The 19,344-nt window shown below is 39.7% G+C and overlaps 2 protein-coding genes across 7 annotated transcripts in view; both read left to right on the top strand.

Moving 5' to 3' along the window:
* Nucleotides 1–19,344, top strand: part of ACBD6 (acyl-CoA binding domain containing 6) — a 210,173-nt gene extending 190,829 nt beyond the window's left edge. For 2 of the 6 annotated variants that reach the window (XM_019428106.2, XM_019428062.2), the window contains one exon: nt 13,777–14,065. In XM_019428106.2, the coding sequence (XP_019283651.1) occupies nt 13,777–13,931 (155 nt within the window). In that variant the 3' untranslated portion in view covers nt 13,932–14,065. Of the gene's footprint in view, nt 1–1,143; nt 3,442–13,776; nt 14,066–19,318 lie in introns of those variants that run through there. The other 4 variants (XM_053909164.1, XM_019428087.2, XM_019428080.2 and 1 more) reach the window with 4 other exon arrangements.
* Nucleotides 3,439–7,018, top strand: LOC109254311 (oligosaccharyltransferase complex subunit OSTC-like). The gene has a single exon (XM_053909166.1). It carries the CDS (start codon nt 5,638–5,640, stop codon nt 5,989–5,991), a length of 354 nt encoding a protein of 117 aa, XP_053765141.1. The 5' UTR covers nt 3,439–5,637; the 3' UTR covers nt 5,992–7,018.

Here is a 19,344-nt window from a genome sequence, read left to right as displayed (position 1 = left end):
TGGTCTTCCTTGTAAATGGCCTGTTAGCCTTCCCCTCCTCTCCCTCCACTGGGAATACTAACATCATTGCGTCTGTGTCTCCCAGGGGAAATCAAGGCTTTTCCTTGCACGTGCAGTCATGTGATTTCAGAGTGGGCAGGCTTTGTATCCTCATGAGCCCTCGGTCTTCCACGTAAAGCACCATCTGTTCTGTTCCTTCCACACTGTTACAGGGCAGTGGGAGGAGGCATTAGAGTGAAAATAAATAAAATAAAAAAGGAAAGAAATTCATCATCAAAACCCTGAGGATTAATGGAGTCAGAAGGCTCACTGCTCTGAATGAAAATTCATCTTCACCTGTGCCAGTGTCAGGGCTGCCTCTATGGCACTTGACAAATAGAGGTTCCCAGGGTACCATAAATTCAGCAACCGTTCTAATCCCTGTAGACTTGCTCAAGCTTTTCCGAGACAGGCTTATGACTGTTTTTGTATTTCCCAGCACATTGTGGGCACCAATATATCCCCTCATTAATTTGGTAAAATGTTAGCACCCTTCCCCTCTCTCATCTTCTTTGCCTTTGTCCATTTTGAGGGGATGGGAAGCTCACACATTTCTGAAAGATGACTCTGCTTTGTGAATTGTTCTTTACTTGAAGATGCCAAAGGCGGAGAATCAATTAACTAATGAATTTTGAGCAAATACCAAGTTCCCAGCACTGTGCTAGATGGAGAAGAGAATATAACAAAGCACGTAATCAAGTAGCTCACCAACTAAGTGGGGGTACAAATCGTATTTTTTTAAACTATTGTTGGGCACCTATATTTGCCAGTTGGCTCTGTGCGAAACAAAGGTAATTGATGATTACCAAATCAACAGTGCATCTCCAAGAAGTGTGTGTCTTCCTCCTACAAGGATAAGGCTCACCTGTATGGTTTCCTCTTGTCTTTTAAACCAGTCTTCCTCTTCCCTTCCCTTTTTTCTATTACAACTTCCTGATTGCTTGATTCCTTGTGCTCATATCAGTCTGTCTTTGCATAAATCCCAGGCATTTGTTAATAATTAACTCATTTTCCTTATGGGCACCATATCCCTCACTCTGAAAGACTATTCTGCAACCCTGAAATTCCTAATTTACTCTTTTTTCTTTCCTTTTTTTTTTTAAGTAGGCTCTACACCCAGTGTGGAACTTGAACTCATGACCCCCAAGATCAAGAGTCGCGTGCTCTACCTACTGAGCCAGCCAGGTTCCTCCTGAACTTCCTGATTTAAACCTCACTTTGCAGTTAGACTTAAGCTAAAATTTCACTCACATTTGTTAGGTTAGGGGATTATTATGTAGCCTGCTTAGCCTTTTCTCAGCTGGTTGGCTGTGGTCCTCTAGATGTGGAACTTAAAAATTTAAGCTCTATTCCTGGGTTAGTACTCATATGTTATATCCTATCTTACTGTTGGGAAAGTCGTTTCATTATATGCCATGTATGAAATTAACACTCCTTTGTCTGAGATGGCCAGCTTAGTGTCTTCAGCCATAGTACACATCTACTTAGCCTTGATCTTCATGCTTAGGAGCCTTAAGTATTGGGTTAGATTTGTGCCAAGTGTAATCTGACAGATCGTGGTAGTTATTATCCTGTATTACAGATTTATACACTAGGAAATTTATTCCTCTGATCCTGCTTTAAAAGTTCCAATTTTAAAACCTATCTGTTTCTTACAATAAGTGGAGACCGCTGGCTGCGGCAAAAAGGTTAAATGATTATTTCTCAAAATATAAATGTCATGTAGCTAGTTCTATACCGGATAAATATCTCTTCTCACAACTACTTGATACTAGGCAGAGTGTCTTTAACTTCGTTATATGTTATAAGAGACTGCCTTCCATTGGAATCCAATCTGGTGTACAGTGATTCATGGTAAAACCATTCGGAAATGTAAAACTAAAATCTTCATTATATTATTTGAGGGACATCACTTTAAATTCTTGAAGGGATATTGTATTCCTACATACTTTCTGTTGAATCCTGGGCTTGGTGGGATATTCTGTCTCTGCCTTCCTCCCTGTCTGTGGCATACCATAACAAAATACAATCTCAGCCCATTAATACCTGTCCCAGGACTGGTCTAGGCAGTTCTTGCCTTTTTCTCCCTTTTCTCCTACTCTCTATGTATTATTCATTCATCCATCAAATGTTAATTTAACATTTATAATCCTGGTAGCTTTCTAAGAAATCCCACACCACTGAAGACAGAGATAGGGTTCTCAAATGGTCTGATTTTAGCTCAGAGTAAATTCTCCTCTCCATCTCTATTCACTTAGCACCACCTCTGAGCCTGTGTTATTATGTAGAGATTGGTGCCCAAGTGAAGCTGTCCCAAGGATATAACTCATCACAACCTGGTTTTGGCTGTTGGCTCTATGCCATCAAACAGCACATAGCAGGGGGGCCAGAGCTGGAAACACCCACCAGCAGAGGAAAGAGTCAAGGAGCCAGAGAAACTATCTGAGTAACAATAAAGAGCAAAGGAAGACATATCACTACTAAATCACCAAACTCCTATAGAGTTCTACTTCCACTTAAGATATAGAAAACCATAAGAGAACAATGCTCCCATCCTAACAAGAAGAAAAGGATAGATAATCTACAAGATTGTTAATTTCTTGAACCCATCAGATAGCAGAGGTTGCATGGCAGCAAAGTAAACTGGATTCCAAAGGATGACAGTCCCCCACAAGACACACAAACTGTTTCGCCTTCAGTGGAGCACCTAAGGAGGAAGCAGCCACCATAAACGCTGGTAAGAAAACAGCTAAAATCGACAGATTCTTAAAGTGAGTTAGTCTGACATTCTAGAGTAACAGGGAGCCTCAGACCCAAGAGGAATCCTCATTCACATGCTCTTTGCCATAAACTGGGAGAACCATAAGAGGAACTGAGAACAGAGAGAGCCCTTCCCAGTGACACACAGGCATGAAACCCTGCCATTTCCCTGGATTCTTACTTCATACAAAGCAAAATGCTTAAGCCCCTCAGGAAGAGCAGAAAACTTTTCTGTCCTCTTCTCTTGTCCCCAGGCTCAGGCAGATACCCACTGCTTTTGAAGGAGGAGTAAAAGCAAAATCTGTCTGCCACTCGGGAAGGACAGGGAACCCTACACTGACACCAAGCAGACATTTCTCGCCACTGAGGGCAGGGCATGAAGCTCTCTCCCTCTCCAGATAGGTTTTCCCTCATACAAGGTAGAGTTTGGTTGACATCTGGGGGACAGGGATGCAGGAACACTGAGAAATTGCCACCTCTGAGGACCTGCCTAAGACTGAGACCAGCCCAAAAGGACAAAGAGGCCATGAGGCTTGCCCTGAGTAATAAGCAATCGCACTCTTATTGGTGGAGAAGGAGCAAGAGTGCAGAGAGAAACTCCCTCTGTAGTAGACGTGCAGAGACTGCGGAAGGCTGCGGCGGGACGGGGGTGGGGGGAAAGAATACTGGCACCCGAGAACACTCAAGAAACAAGGTAACTGCAGCCCACAGATGGAGGAATTTTAAACTGTGTGATGCATTGAAGTTATCTGTAGCAGCAACAAAACCCAAACCCAGTTCAGCTGCTGGCCAGATTGACTCAACACCCATATTAACTGTATGACAGTAGAAGAGGCATAGCTATTTCTGGATGTAAATAGTGTCCTTCTACATATGTTCTGCAGTCAAAACTGAGACATAGAGTAGCAAGGAAAAAACAACTCATTGTTAAACTATAAATTAGTAATTGGCAGAGCAAGTAGATAAAAATTTAGCAAGCATATGAAAGAATTGAACAATACTAACAACCAACTTGACTTAATTAACATCTGTAGATCTCTCTAGAACATCTATAGAACACTCCACCTAATAAACAGAATACATCATTTCAAGTACACTTGGAACACTTATCAAGATAAACCATATTTAGGCCATAAAACAAACTTCAACAAATATTTTAAAGTTTTCCCTGAGACCACCACAGAATTAAATTAGAAGTCATTTACAAACACATATCTGGAAATCTCCCACACACACAATTGTGCAAAACTTCAACACACTTCTAAATAACTCATAGGTCAAAGAAGAAATTCCAAGGGAAATTACAAAATATTTTGAACTGAATGAAAAGAAAAACACTCTATCAGAATTTTGGGATGCAGCTACAGTAGTGCTTAGAGGGGAATTAAGTGCTTTTATTAGAAAAGAAGAAAGCTCTCAATGACCCAAGATTCTACCTTTCAAAAGTTAGAGAAAGAAGAGCAAATTAAGCCCAAGACAAGCATGGGCATAAAATAATAAAGATCAGAGTAGGGGCGCCAGGGTGGCTCAGCCGGTTGAGTGTCCAACTCCAGCTCAGGTCGTGATTTCACAGCTCGTGAGTTTGAGCCCCGTGTCCAGCTCTGTGCTGACAGCTCAGAGCCTGGAGCCTGCTTTGGATTCTGTGTCTCCCTCTCTCTCTGCCCCTAACCCACTCGCATTCTGCCTCTGTCTCTCTCAAAAATAAATAAACATTAAAAAAAATTTTTTTAAATCAGAGTAGAAATTGTGGAAATAGAAAACCAAAAATCCATGAAATCATTGAAAATCTTTGAGATGGTTAATAAACCTGGTTGGCCTCTAGCTAGAGCAATAAAAAATAAATAAAGTACTATTTTCAGGAACAAAAAGGAGATGTCACAAACCATACAGATATTATGAAGCAAATAAGGGGACATTATGAGCAACTTTATAGCAATAAATTAGATAACTTGGAGGAAATGGACACATTTCTTAAAAGACACAAAGTCAAAAAAGAAATTAATAACCTAGATAGCCCTATATCTATTTATTAAGGACATTGAATTTGTAGCTAAGAACTTTTCCACAACAAAATTTCCAGGCCCCAGTTGCTTCACTGGTGAATTATACTAAATGTTTAAGGAAGAAGTAAAACTAATTCTACACATCAACTCTTTCAGAAAGTAAGAGAAGGAATACTGTCCAGCTCATTCTATTAGGCTGACATTACCCTAATACCAAAACCAGAAAAAGACTCTAGAGGAAAAGAAAACTGCAGGCCAATATCTCCCATGAATATAATGTTATATTGTATATACAATATACAAAAAGGATAATAAATCATACTCAAATGCCTTTATCCTAGGAATGCAAGGTTGGTTCAGCAATGGAAAATCATTGTATTTCACCATATCAACAGATCAAAACCAAAGCAAAACATATGATTGTTTCCATATATGTAAAAAAAAAGAAAAAACAGTTGACAAAATTCAACCTCCCTTCATGATTAAAAAAAAAAATGCAGCAAAATAAGAACAGAAGGGAATTTTCTCAACCTGAAGTAATTGATAGCTAACATGATTCTTAATGGTGAAAGGCAAAAGGCTTTCCTTCTGATCAGAGCAAGCAAATATGCCCACCCTCCCCTTTGATTCAACATCATACTAGAAGTTCTAGTCAGTGCATTAACCAAAGGAAAGAAGTAAAAAGTAGGTGGGTTTGAAAGGAAGAAATAAAACATCCTTTATTCACAGATGCCATGACCACCTACGTAGAAAACCCCAAAGAATCTATTTTTAAAAAAAATAGAATTAATAACTCGAGTTCAGGAGGTCGAGAGGCTCCCCTGCCATTACCAAAATGGAGACTTTGTGCTGGGTCCTGTTCTTAGTGCTCAAATGCCCCAACCTGAAGCTGAAGAAGCCACCCTGGGTACATATGCCATCGGCCATGAGGGTGTATGCTCTGGTGGTGGTGTCTTACTTCCCCATTACCGGAGGAATAATTTATGATGTTATTGTTGAACCTCCAAGTGTTGGTTCTATGACCAGTGAACATGGACATCAGAGACCAGTAGCTTTCTTGGCCTACAGAGTAAATGGACAATATATTATGGAAGGACTCGCATCCAGCTTCCTGTTTACAATGAATGGGAGGTTTCGGTTTCACAATCCCGGACCAATCGAATGCACCAAACATTCCAAAACTCAGTAGATTTCTTCTTCTACTCATTGGATTTGTCTGTATCCTATTGAGTTTTTTCATTGCTAGAGTATTCGTGAGAATGAAACTGCCAGGCTATCTGATGGGTTAAAATGCCTTATGAGACAAAATCTGTAGATATTGGATTTGTTCCTGTTAATGAAGTTTTAAAGGCTGTACCAATTCTCTGATGTGAACTACGGAAAAGAATGAAGCAGCAGAAAAGAAGCATCTATTGAAAACATAGGAAGCATGTTAAAGCTTGAACTAGAATGTCTTCTTGGTATCAAAGAGACAAGCTTATCACAGTATTTTTTCCTGCTGGCCTATGCCAACGTACAAACGATGTTAAGTAGCATTTTCCTCTTAGTTTTTCATTTCTTAGAGAAAATATTCTCCATTTCTACCACTTTAATACTGAATAAAGTGATCATTTTTTACAGCTCCCTTAACATTTTTTGGAGAGGATATTTGTGACTCCAAATTAATGTAAAATCAGGAAGTGAGATACCATAAGCTGGGAACTCTCGACAGATGATCAGCTTTACCTGTGGTGCTTTGCCTTTAAATAGAGTGTGTGCTCTGGAAAACAGTGTGGAGGTTCCTCAAAAAATTAAAAATAGACCTACCCTATGACCCAGCAGTAGCACTGCTAGGAATTTACCCAAGGGATACAGGAGTACTGATGCATAGGGGCACTTGTACCCCAGTTTATAGCAGCATTCTCAACAATAGCCAAATTATGGAAAGAGCCTAAATGTCCATCAACTGATGAATGGATAAAGAAATCGTGGTTTATATACATAATGGAGTACTACGTGGCAATGAGAAAGAATGAAATCTGGCCCTTTGTAGCAACGTGGATGGGACTGGAGAGTGTGATGCTAAGTGAAATAAGTTATACAGAGAAAGACAGATACCATATATTTTCACTCTTATGTGGATCCTGAGAAACTTAACAGAAACCCATGGGGGAGGGGAAGGAAAAAAAAAAAAAGAGGTTAGCGTGGGAGAGAGCCAAAGCATAAGAGACTCTTAAAAACTGAGAACAAACTGAGGGTTGATGGGGGGTGGGAGGGAGGGGAGGGTTGGTGATGGGCATTGAAGAGGGCATCTTTTGGGATGAGCACTGGGTGTTGTATGGAAACCAATTTGACAGTAAATTTCATATATTAAAATAAATAAATAAATAAATAAATAGAGTGTGTGACAGTATGTTATTTCAGATGTGTCTGCAAGACCATTTCCTGCACAATAAGGTGTATGAAAGGAGCAGAAATAATTTTTCTAAGACAAACAAATAATAAAAGAAAATAAATTGAGTTCAGCAAGTTTGCAGGATAGAAAATCAGTTTACCAAAAAAAATTCCTATACACTGGTAATGAACAGTTGGAAACTGAAAGTTAAAAACACAAGGTCAGTATACAGATATCAGTTGTTTTCCTTTATACTTGCAATGAACCAACTGGAAGTCAGAATTTTTAAAAATACAATTTATAGTAGCCTCAAAATTAAATTCTTAAGGATAAATCAAAATAAATGGACAGAGATACTGTTGTTCATTGATCAAAAGACTTGATGTTGTTAAGCTCTCCATTCTCCTCAAATTGATTTATATGTACTCCCAATCAAAATTCCAGCAGGACTTTCTGAAAAAATTTACAAGCTGATTCTAAAAGTTATATGGAAAAGCAAAGGACCCGGATGGAGGACACACCCTTACTTCAGGTTACTATAAAGTTACAGACATTAAGACAATGTGGTATTGGTCAAGAGATAGGTGTATAAATCAGCGAAACTTGGTAGATAACCCAGAAATAGACCCAATTACAAATGCTTGCTTGGGTGATCAATAAAGAGCAGTTGTAGGTTCACAGCAAAATTGAGGGGAAGGTACAGAGATTTTCCATATACCTCTTACCCCATGTATAGTCTGCCTCTAAAGAACCTTGTTCTAAAGAACAAACATGCTCCCTGTGTGTTTCTCCTTTACTCTCACACTACTACCACACTTCACTGCTGGTCACTGTGTGTTGTGAGTTTTTCCTCACAACAAGCAATTCTCTGTGATACCAGCTGAATGTTCTTCCACTTAATTCAATTCAGACACTATCTACCTTCCCCTCAGTCCCACAAGACTACACCTCTGCCTTCAGATTCCAGTCACAAGTCCCAAGTTGTCACCTGCACTTCTGACCAACCATCTATAAATTGTGGTTTCATGACCCCTTCTTGGGTTTGATAATTTGCGAGAGTGGCTCCCAGAACTCAAGGAAACACTTAGGTTTACTGGTTTAATATAAAAGGATATGATAAAGGATACAGATGAACATGGAGATGGAAAAGATACACTGGACCAGATATGGGGGAAGGGGAACAGAGTTTCCATGCCCTTATCAGTACCACCTGTTACATATTTCCAGGTGTTCAGCAGCCCAGAAATTCTCTGAACCCCATACTTGGAGGATTTTTATGGAGGCTTCATTACATAGGCATGATTGATCATTAACTCAATCTCCAGCCTCTCTCCCCTTCCCAGAGGAAGGAGGTTGAAGCTGAAAATTACAAGCTTCCTTTTTTTTTTTTTATATAACTTTTTAAATGTTTATTTTTGCCGCCCGGGGGCGGGGGGAGGGGAGGAAGTAGGCAGAGACAGAGGGAGACACAGAATCCCAAGCAGGCTCCAGGCTCCAGACTCTGAGCTGTCAGCGCAGAGCCCAACATGGGGCTCAAACTCACGAACCATGAGATCGTGACCTGAGCCAAAGTCGGACACTTAACCGACTGAGCCACCCAGTGGCCCCATGAAAATTTCAAGCTTCTAATCAGGGCTTGGTCTCTTTGGTAACCAGCCCTCTTTCTGAAGCAATCCAGAAGCTCACCAAGAGTCACCTCATTAAAACAAAAGATATTCCTATTATCCAGGAAATTCCAAGTGATTTAGGAGCTCTGTGTCAAGAACCAGGGTCAGAGACCAAGTATTAGAACAAAAGTTGCCTCTAGTGCTCTTATCACTTAGGAAAGTCCAGAGGTTTTAGGAGCTCTATGTCAGGAACTGGGGACAGAGACCAATATGTATTTTTTCTATTATTTCACACTCTGTCATTATCAACATCTCCAATCAGAGTGGTACATTTGTTATAGTTGATGAACCTACATACATAAAATTATTCTCATAATTATTAAAATTATTATCATAATCACCCAAGGTCCAAAGTTTACATTACGGTTCACTCTCATTGTGTATTCTATAGACAAATGTAAAATGACATGTATCGATCATTATGATATCATACAGAGTATTTTCACTGCCCTAAAAATCCACTGTGCTCTGCCTGTTTATCCCTCTCTCACCCCTGCCTCTGGAAACCACTGATCTTTTTACTATTTCTGTAGTTTTGCCTTTTCCAGAATGTTCATATAGTTGAAATCGTATAGTAGGTAACCCTTTCAGATTGGCTTCTTTCACTTAGTAATAGGTATTTAAGGTTTCTCTATGTCCTTTGATAGCTTGATATCTCATTTCGTTTTAGTGCTGAGTAATATTACACTGTCTGGATGTATCATAGCTTATTTATCCATCACCTATTGAAGGACCTCTTGGTTGCTTCCAAGTTTTGGCAATTAGGATTAAAGCTGCTGCAGACATTCATGTGCAGATTTTTGAGTGGACGTAGGTTTTTGAGTGGATACCAAGGAGCATGGCTGCTGGGTCATATGGTAAGGGTATGTTTCGTTTTGTAAGAAACCACCACACTGCCTTCCAAATGGCTGTACCGTTTCCATTCCCACCAGCAATGAGTGAGTTCCTGTTGCTCCACATCCTCACCAGCACTTGCTGTTGCCAGTGTCCCACATTTTGGCCATTCTGATAGGTGTGTACTGGTATGTTCTTTTAATTTGCATTTCCCTGGTGACATGATGTGGGAATACACTTTCCAAAAGCGTATTTGCCATCTGTAGATCTTCTGTGGTGAGGCCTCCGTTAAGGTCTTTGACCCCATTTTTAATCCAATGCTTGTTTTCCTGTTGTTGAGCTTTAAGAGTTGTTTGTATATTTTGGGTAGTAGTCCTTTATCAGATGTGTCTTTTGCAAATATATTCTCCCAGTTTGTGTTTGCCTTGTCATTCCCTTACCATAGTCTTTTGCAGAGCAGAAGTTTTTTTATTTTAATGAGTCCCAGCTTATCAATTCTTTCTTTCATGGATTGTGCCTTTGGTGTCATAGCTAAAAAATCATTGTCATACCCAAGGTCATCTTGGTTTTTCTCCTGTCTTATCTTCTATGAGTTTTATAGACATTTTCTAGTACCTCTACCAGTATTAGTAATACCAGTATTCCTAATATTTATCATGCCTCAAACCAAGATTATTTCTCCCCTTCCATCATTTTCTTCTTCTCTTCCCCTCCAAAAACTCCTGCTCTTCCTTATTATGGTTCCTTATTTTAGACATAATGTCACCAACATCTCTGTGGTCTCCCAGACTGAAAACGTAAGTTATCATCTTTGGTTCTTACAATTCTTTTGCCCATTATCCTTTTGGATTGATTTGTTAACACTTTTTAGATATCAAGGATATTAGCTCTTGTATGTGTTATATATGTGAATATGTTTCCCAATTTATGGTTTACCTTTATATATCATATTTTGTGTGTGTGGTATAGCTGTTTTAAATTTTTATGTGTTCAAATTTGTCAATTTTAGGTTTCTATGTATTCAGATTTACCAGTAGTTTTCTTTATGTGCTTGGGTTTCATATCAAGTGCAGAAATACTCCAGCCATTTTATTCAACAGTAAACATTATGGTCACAAGCAGTGGGTCTGTAAGCTTTTCAAAAACCTATAAAAATATTTGAAACCTAAGATAAAATACTGTTCTTCCAAAAAACAACAGGAAAATCACAAAATATAAACACATGTTTGTCTATAAATATAACATTTTATCAGCTTTATTAATTATCAAATTTAGTGTTCATAAACATTTCCTTAAAGCCCATCCTGTACTTTGCTATCTCCTATCCACATGAATTTAAGTGGCTTATTCAATCCCTTCTTTAAAAAAAAAATGTTTTTATGTTTATTTATCTTTGAAAGAGAGAGAGTGCAAGCAGGGAAGGGGCAGAGACAGAAGGAGACACAGAATCTGAAGCAGGCTCCAGGCTCTGAGCTGTCAGCACAGAGCCTGACTTGGAGTTCAAACTCAGGAACAGTCAGATCATGACCTGAGCCAGTCAGCCGCTTAACCAACTGAGCCACCCAGGCGCCCCCAGTCCCTTCTTTAATTTTTTTTTAATGTTTATTTTTTGAAGGAGAGAGAGAGAGAGAGAGCATGAGGGGGGCGGGGGGGGGGGGCAGAGAGAGAGGGAGACACAGAATCTGAAGCAGGCTCCAGGCTCTGAGCTGTCAGCACAGAGCCCAATGTGAGGCTCGAACTCATGAGCTGTAAGATAATGACCTGATCATGCTTAACCAACTGAGCCACCCAGGCTCCCCACCCAGTCCCTTCTTTATATTCACGCTGACACTGGCTGATTTCAAGCCTCCTGAAAGAACTACCGTAGTTTCCTAATTGGTCTACCTGTCACAAATTTCTAGGCTGTCCAAGTCACTCATTGTAGAATTATCATCCTAGCACAGCGGCCAAATTACGCCACTCCCTTCTTTATAAATGCAAACTTTAGTATAGCATTCAAAACCACACTTTTGTCAGCATGGCTTAGTACAGCTTTCAAGGCCCTGCATACTTTGACTCAAGTCCAGCCTCTCTGCTTTTGACTGTCTGTATATTGTGTCCCAGAACCCACAGACAGTTCTCTGGGCACTCCCTGTGCTCTCCTGCCTCTGTTAGTGGCGTTTTCTCCCCCTGCAATGCCTTTCTGTCTCCACTTACCTGGAATTTTACTCTGTCCTTCAGAGCTCAGTTTACATATGAACTACTTGTGTTTTCCCTGATCCCTCAACTTCTCCACCCGCACCCCCACTTTTTTGCAGGTTTCTATGTGTGTGTGCACGCGCGCTCCACAATAGTTAATTCTGTGTTAAGAGTGTCCAGTTTACATATTAGCCTCCCAGGTGTTAAACAAATTCTTCAGAGCAAGAATCTTAACTGGTAGGATTGTTATAGCATGTACTCAATAAAATGACCATTGAATCAAGCTTCCTACCCTTCTTTCTTTCCCTGTTTTTCTTTTTTGATTTGTTGTTGCTGTTATGTTACATCACACTGTGAAAGAGTATATAAAAGGTATATGAAGAATTTTAAATGTAACTTTAAAAAAATGAACCCACCACCTAGCTTAAGAAATGGAACATTGCCAGTATCTTCAAAACCTCCTGTGTGTGCCTATCCAACCATGTGACCTTCCCTCCATGGGCAGGTCCTTCCCCAAGATTAACACTATCCCAAATTTTATATTAACAGTTTCCCTTTTAGTTTCACTACATAATTGTCTCTCTGAACAATGGTGTTTAGTTTGGTCTATTTTTAAAATTTTGTTTAAGTGTAATCATACTGTATATATTCTTCTGACTTGCTTCTTTCTCTCAACATTATGTCCTGGAGATAAACTCGTGTGTAAAACCATAGTTCATTAGTTTTCAATGCGGTGTGGGATTTTATTGTAGAAGTAAACGGTATTTTATTTTCACGTTATTTTTAATGGGCATTTGCGTCGCTTACATTGGGGTCTATTACGAATAGTGCTGCTACACACATTCTTGCACGTCTCCTGGAGACCCATGCACGAGTGTCCATGGAGGATGGGAATAAGAGCAGGATTGCTGGGCCGCAGGGCCTGTGTGTGTGCAGGTTTAACACGTAATGCCAAACTGTCGTCCAAAGTGACCCTACCAGGGCCCATCCGGAGGGGAGCTGCCCTTGTTCCAGGCTTCCTCAGTGCTTGGTATGGTCTGTTTTTAATTTTCACCTATCTAGTGGGTATGAATTGGTATCTTCTGGTTTTAATTTTCATTTCCCTGACGGCTAATGTGGTTGTTCATCTTTTCATATGTTTATTGCCATTTCTGTTTCATCTTGTATGAAATGCCTGGTTTTGCCTTTAGCCCAGTTGTTTCAGTGCCTCTGAATTAATGGATCTTTGTTTCCTTGCTGATCTGCGATGCCAGCGTCATCATAAATCAAGTTTCCATATATGTGCAGAAGAATAGATGGCTCTCCATTCTAGCCCTTTGGTCTGTTTGTCCTTCCTGGGGGCGATACCGTACCATCTTCATAATAAGTCTCCATATCGAGAGGTCCTTGTCCCCTTTCTATGCCTAGTGTGATTGGGGACATTTATTATTTTTCTAAATAAATAAAAGTTCTATAGATGGATGGTGTGATTCATAGGCTAGCTTTTTTGTTGTTGTTGTTGTTTTACAAATTTTAAAGTTACTCATTTAACCCCCTTTTCAAAGACAAAACAAAATATTTTCTTTTACAATATTTTTAGCCTTTTGACATAGCCTGCACACCTGTCATTATTCTGATCAAAGTAAAACAAATACTCAAACACTGTTTTTATTCTTTCTCTTCGTCCCATCCTTAAGAATAGAGTCTGAAAACCTCACAGTTTTAAAAATGTGTCTGTTTGCTCCTGGGCAACCAAAAATGTGAATTTGCTTTTCCTAACCCTGGAAAAATCCACACTAATGGCACAGTTGTCGTCACACTGTGACGTTTCTTGCTGTTTGGGATCCCTCGTTGCTCGGCACTTGCCTTTCCCGCTGGAGTATAGTCGTTTCTCTTGGTCTCATAGTAACCTTGTTTTCATATTTGCCAATTTTCCTGGCAGCTGCTGCCTGCGAGTTTTTAGACATTGTGGAGCTGCTGCTGAAGTCTGGCGCTGACCCCGCTCTCCCAGACCAGGACGGCTGCCTGCCGGAGGAGGTGACAGGTTGCAAGGCTATCTCTTTGGTGTTGCAGCAGCACACGACCGGCAAGGTATAATCAAAAGGCTGGAAGACCACAGTCCGTAACATCGTAGAGCTCCAGTGATGAAGGACACCTGCAAAAATAATACTTCTTTTAGCACCCATCTTTGGTATACATTGGCTAATAAAATCAGTTCTGAGGAACTGGGATTTTGAAGTCTCAGCAATTCATTCTCCTTGCATCCATTCCAGCAAGTACAGTTGTGGTGATGAACATGTGTCCTGCGCATAATACAATCCAATTCTGCTGAGCGCGCGCTGAAATTTATCACTGTTCTAGAGGGTGGGGCAAGGAGGGGACGCCTCGTATTTCACAGTATTAAACATGGCTGCTCTTTTAAAAAAACATGCAGAAGCAAAATATGACCGACAGTGCTACCCTGACAGGGAAAGTTGCATGAAATCCCAATACAGTAGAGGTCAAGTGATCTTGTGGCATTTTGCACAGCTGGCCTGAATATCGGTAGCTAAAATGTCTATTTTTGGCAGACAGAATTGAGAAGACAAAGACAGAGGGGTGTTAAAAAGCAAGCAAAAGAGAAAAGGTAGAATTTTGTCACATAGGGGCCTAGAAGTCCGAGAAACAACCAGATTTACTGAAAACCTCAAAACCTTGGGCATTTTAGAATAAGATTCAGTGACCTCACTTCAGGATTGAAGCACAGATTTGGGAGAATTCACTGGTTAGTTCAGGATTCCTTAAACTCACCTCCACAAAATGGGGCGGGATTTCCCCAGGGCCCTTTTAATTGGCTCTAATGTTCCAGTCACGTACTGGCAGTAGTCTCTGGAAATGAGCTCAGGCCTGAACTGTGAGGCTGTTTGAGTCTAATGTGAAATAGCCCCTAATGTCCCAATGCTTAGCTGTGAGTATAGTTACTTCTGGGTACCAAGAGAGCTTTTATTTTCTAATTAAAAACATAGACAAATACACAACAGCTTTTCTTTAAGGGAGCAACAAGTATGCCGCTTTTGAAACTGGCTCCCTATGTTTTCCCCTTCAAGCCTCAAGAACTCCATCTGGGGAATTCCTTGACATTTCTCGTTATATAAAGAAAGTAGGTAGTTGTCCTAGGAAGAGAAATGAAGTAAGAAATGATTTGAGATGCAGAGATGACTATTTAAAAGATAATTTTTCCAACGTGTCTCTATTAAAAGAAGTAATAAACTTGCTTAGCAGAGCCCTCAACAGTGGACACGATTTTCATTAGCTCAGGCTAACCTGTCCTTCTGGAACAAGCCCCTTCAGAGCAGAAATGAGGCATATTAATGCTGTTTATTTTGTGATTTTTCTAAGCTCATTTCTTATTTTCTGAGATGTAAACCAAAACCATTCACCAAGACTGTTCATTCTTTAATTGATTTCTTAATTATCTGTGGAAGTGATATGCATGTTAGTACACAGTGAAAACATTACTGTAATTCTAGTGGAGCTTTCTATTCATTATCTGTTCTTTTCCCATAATCCCAACCACATTTGCAACCCGCTATAAGCTAAATTCTCTCATGTTCCACATTAATTGTGTTTTAACAAACATTATTCATTAGTTACAGTAAAAGTGACCAAGATGTTGCATGCAGCTTTCATTAATAGTACTTTTGCATTTTTAGGACATTAGCAAATCAAAATATTTATTCATTTCAGATTTACAGGGTCATTATCTAAGCAAAAAGCTATCAAGGAGCTCCTTTTTTCATTTCTCTTTTGTAATCTGACCTTAAAATTTCCGAGTCAAGTTTTTCATAACCTGTTTTGCAATGTCTAAAACTATATAGATTGTTTTTAAGCAAAGAATATAACTTTTTATTAATTTTATTTTTCAAGGTTTCTTTGTTTTGTTTTGGGTTTTTTTTTTTTTATGCTGTTGTATGTTCTCTCTTTTTTTAATATGAAATTTATTGTCAAATTGGTTTCCATACCACACCCAGTGCTCATCCCAACAGGTGCCCTCCTCAATACCCGTCACCACTCTCCCCTCCCTCCCACCCCCCATCAATGGGCAGAAAACATGAATAGACACTTCTCTAAAGAAGACATCCAGATAGCCAACAGGCACATGAAAAGATGCTCAACGTCGCTCCTCATCAGGGAAATACAAATCAAAACCACACTCAGACACCACCTCACGCCAGTCAGAGTGGCCAAAATGAACAAATCAGGAGGCTATAGATGCTGGCAAGGATGTGGAGAAACGGGAACTCTCTTGCTCTGTTGGTGGGAATGCAAACTGGTGCAGCTGCTCTGGAAAACAGTGTGGAGGTTCCTCAAAAAATGAAAAATAGATCTACCTATGACCCAGCAATAGCACTGCTAGGAACTTACCCAAGGGGTACAGGAGTACTGATGCATAGGGGCACTTGTACCCCAGTGTTTATAGCAGCACTCTCAACAATAGCCAAATTATGGAAAGAGCCTAAATGTCCATCAACTGATGAATGGATAAAGAAATTGGGGTTTGTATACACAATGGAATACTACGTGGCAATGAGAAAGAATGAAATATGGGCCTTTGTAGCAACGCGGATGGAACTGGAGAGTGTTATGCTAAGTGAATCAAGGTTTCAAATTTATAATCAAAGCTGCCACTAAAAACAGTCACCAACTCTACATTTGCAAGTGCATTCTAAATTTTTTTTTAAGTTTATTTGTTTATTTTGAGAGAGAGCAAGCGAAGGAGGGGCAGAGAGAGAAACCCAACCAGGCCCCGCACTATCAGAGCAGAGCCTGATGTGGGGCTCGAACTCATGAACAGTGAGATCATGACCTGAGCCAAAACCAAGAGTCAGACACTTAACCGACTGAGCCTCCCAGGCACCCCACAAGTGCATTCTAAAGTCAATTTCCAAAATCTCTCTATTATCACTGGTATCTGAATTTTCAAAAACCTTACTGTCGTAACAATCTGTGGATCTTCTCCCTGTGCCTTAAGGGGAAGATTACATCCAGAAATGTCAGAGAAAACTGGATCTTGGTTTGTTTTCCTACCCCTTAAACTATCGGATTATTAGCGCATCACACTTCAGCCAGATCCTGAGTTCCATTGGCAAGAGCTGCGGTAGTTCCCACCAAGCAAAGAACACGAACTTACTGGAGCAGAGAGCCAGCTAACTTCCCCAGATACATGGCGAACCATCTTTTCGTATAGTTCAGCGGGATGAAACTAAGATATAATTTAACTTAGCATAACTTTGGTTCCGCTATGCAGAAATTTTTTCTTCCTGGACAGATTAGTGATGTTCAAGCCAATTAGTCTTTTAAAGTATCATAGAAAACCTTTTTCTGAAGGTTCATTTCTGGTCATGACAGAAGTATTTCAAAATAATTGTTGCTTTTTTGGGGGGTGGAGTGGGGGGAAGACATTTACTGGGTTTGGAATTCAATTTACTTCACCCTTGGTTCAAACTCTCTGGTTTGTTATTTTTAGTGTACATGAGTATTTTAAAAATTGAGTCTCTTCTGTGTTCTCCTAAAAAGTTGGAGTAGTCATAAAGCGGTGGCTAAGTAAAGGCATTTTTCTGAGTTACGAGTAGTTACTTTTTGCTACCTGACCACTTGAATTTTCTAGACTGTTCATAGATTGCCTTTCTACTCTTACCTCATCTCAGTTTCACATTTATTTTTCTTATCTTCAGGCCACCTCTGTAGATGTTTGTCTACACATAAAAACATACCTAGCCCCATTCTCTATCCCTAAAAAACTGCAAAAGTAAATTGGTGGCTTTTTCTCTTTCCTTTCCTGATGATACTGTGATCAGAACAACACTAGTGATTCTTTTCTTTATTTAATATTCATGACTGTCGTTTACTTTGCTGTGCACCAGCTAATCTAAGAGACCCTGATTGCCTTCACGGTGGTTTTGATACAGACTAGTGAAAAATGAGGACTAAAAAGAGGATCATGTAAATAATCATTAAAGAGGAGGCAAAGAAAAATCTCTGAATCATTATTATCTTCAGAACACTTGCTTGCATCTACTAAATCAGTGTTTTTAACTCTTGAGGAGTTCCAGATTACTTTGAAAAACTATAAACTTCTTCCCCAGGTATACGATGTTGTGCATGGAATTTTGAAGAGTTCACAGATCTCCTGCAGCCCATCCGTGGACTCCCCAGGGCTCTGTGGATCCCATTGAGAACCATTTTTCTGACCCCTTGTGTTTCAAGAATGAGAAATCTTTTGTTGACTGACCCTATTTTCATAGTTTTAAGTGCTCCTACCAAGTGACATGGGGTGTTACCCTGCCTATTTGAAAGATTGGGAGAAGTGCTTTTTTTATTTTATTTTTTATTTTTTAAAATTTACATTATTATTACAAATTAGTTAGCATATAGTGCAACAATGACTTCAGGAGTAGATGCCTTAGTGCCCCTTACCCATTTAGCCCATTCCCCCCTCCCACAACCCCTCCAGTAACCCTCAGTTTGTTCTCCATACTTATGAGTCTCTTTTGTTCCCCTCCCTGTTTTTATATTATTTTTGTTTCCCTTCCCTTATGTTCATCTGTTTTGTCTCTTAAAGTCCTCATATGAGTGAAGTCATATGATTTTTGTCTTTCTCTGACTAATTTCACTTAGCATAATACCCTCCAGTTCCATCCACATAGTTGCAAATGGCAAGATTTCATTCTTTTTGATTGCCGAGTAATTCTCCATTGTGTGTGTGTGTGTGTGTGTGTGTGTGTGTGTATATATATATATATATATATATATATATATATATATATATCACATCTTCTTTATCCATTCATCCATCGATGGACATTTGGGCTTTTTCCATACTTTGGCTATTGCTGATAATGCTGCTCTAAACATGGGGGTGCATGTGTCCCTTCGAAACAGCACACCTGTATCCCGTGGATAAATGCCTAGTAGTGCAATTGCTGGGTCGTAGGGTAGTTCTATTTTAGTTTTTTGAGGAACCTCCATACTGTTTTCCAGAGTGGCTGCACCAGCTTGTATTTCCACCAACAATGCAAAAGAGATCCTCTTTCTCTGCATCCTCGCCAACATCTGTTGTTGCCCGAGTTGTTAATGTTAGCCATTCTGACAGGTGTAAGGTGGTATCTCATTGTGGTTTTGATTTGTATTTCCCTGATGATGAATGATGTTGAGCATATTTTCATGTGTCAGTTGGCCATCTGGACATCTTCTTTGAAGAAGTGTCTATTCATGTCTTTTGCCCATTTCTTCACTGGGTTATTTGGTTTTTGGGTGTTGAGTTTGATAAGTTCTTTATAGATTTTGGATACTAAGCCTTTATCTGATATGTCACTTGCAAATATCTTCTCCCATTCTGTCGGTTGCCTTTTAGTTTTGCTCATTGTTTCCTTCGCTGTGCAGAAGCTTTTTATTTTGATGAGGTCCCAATAGTTCATTTTTGCTTTTGTTTCCCTTGCCTCCAGAGATGTGTTGAGTAAGAAGTTGCTGC

This window comes from Panthera pardus, unplaced genomic scaffold (genome assembly GCF_024362965.1).
Source record: "Panthera pardus isolate Hobbes unplaced genomic scaffold, ASM2436296v1 HiC_scaffold_21, whole genome shotgun sequence".
Classification (NCBI taxonomy): Eukaryota; Metazoa; Chordata; class Mammalia; order Carnivora; family Felidae; genus Panthera; species Panthera pardus.
Note: the sequence above shows the minus strand (reverse complement) of the source record. Positions and strands in the feature narration are given on the sequence as shown.

Excerpts from the sequence above, each read along its gene's own strand:
- LOC109254311 (XM_053909166.1), top strand. The coding sequence starts at position 5,638 with ATGGAGACTTTGTGCTGGGTCCTGTTCTTAGTGCTCAAATGCCCCAAC.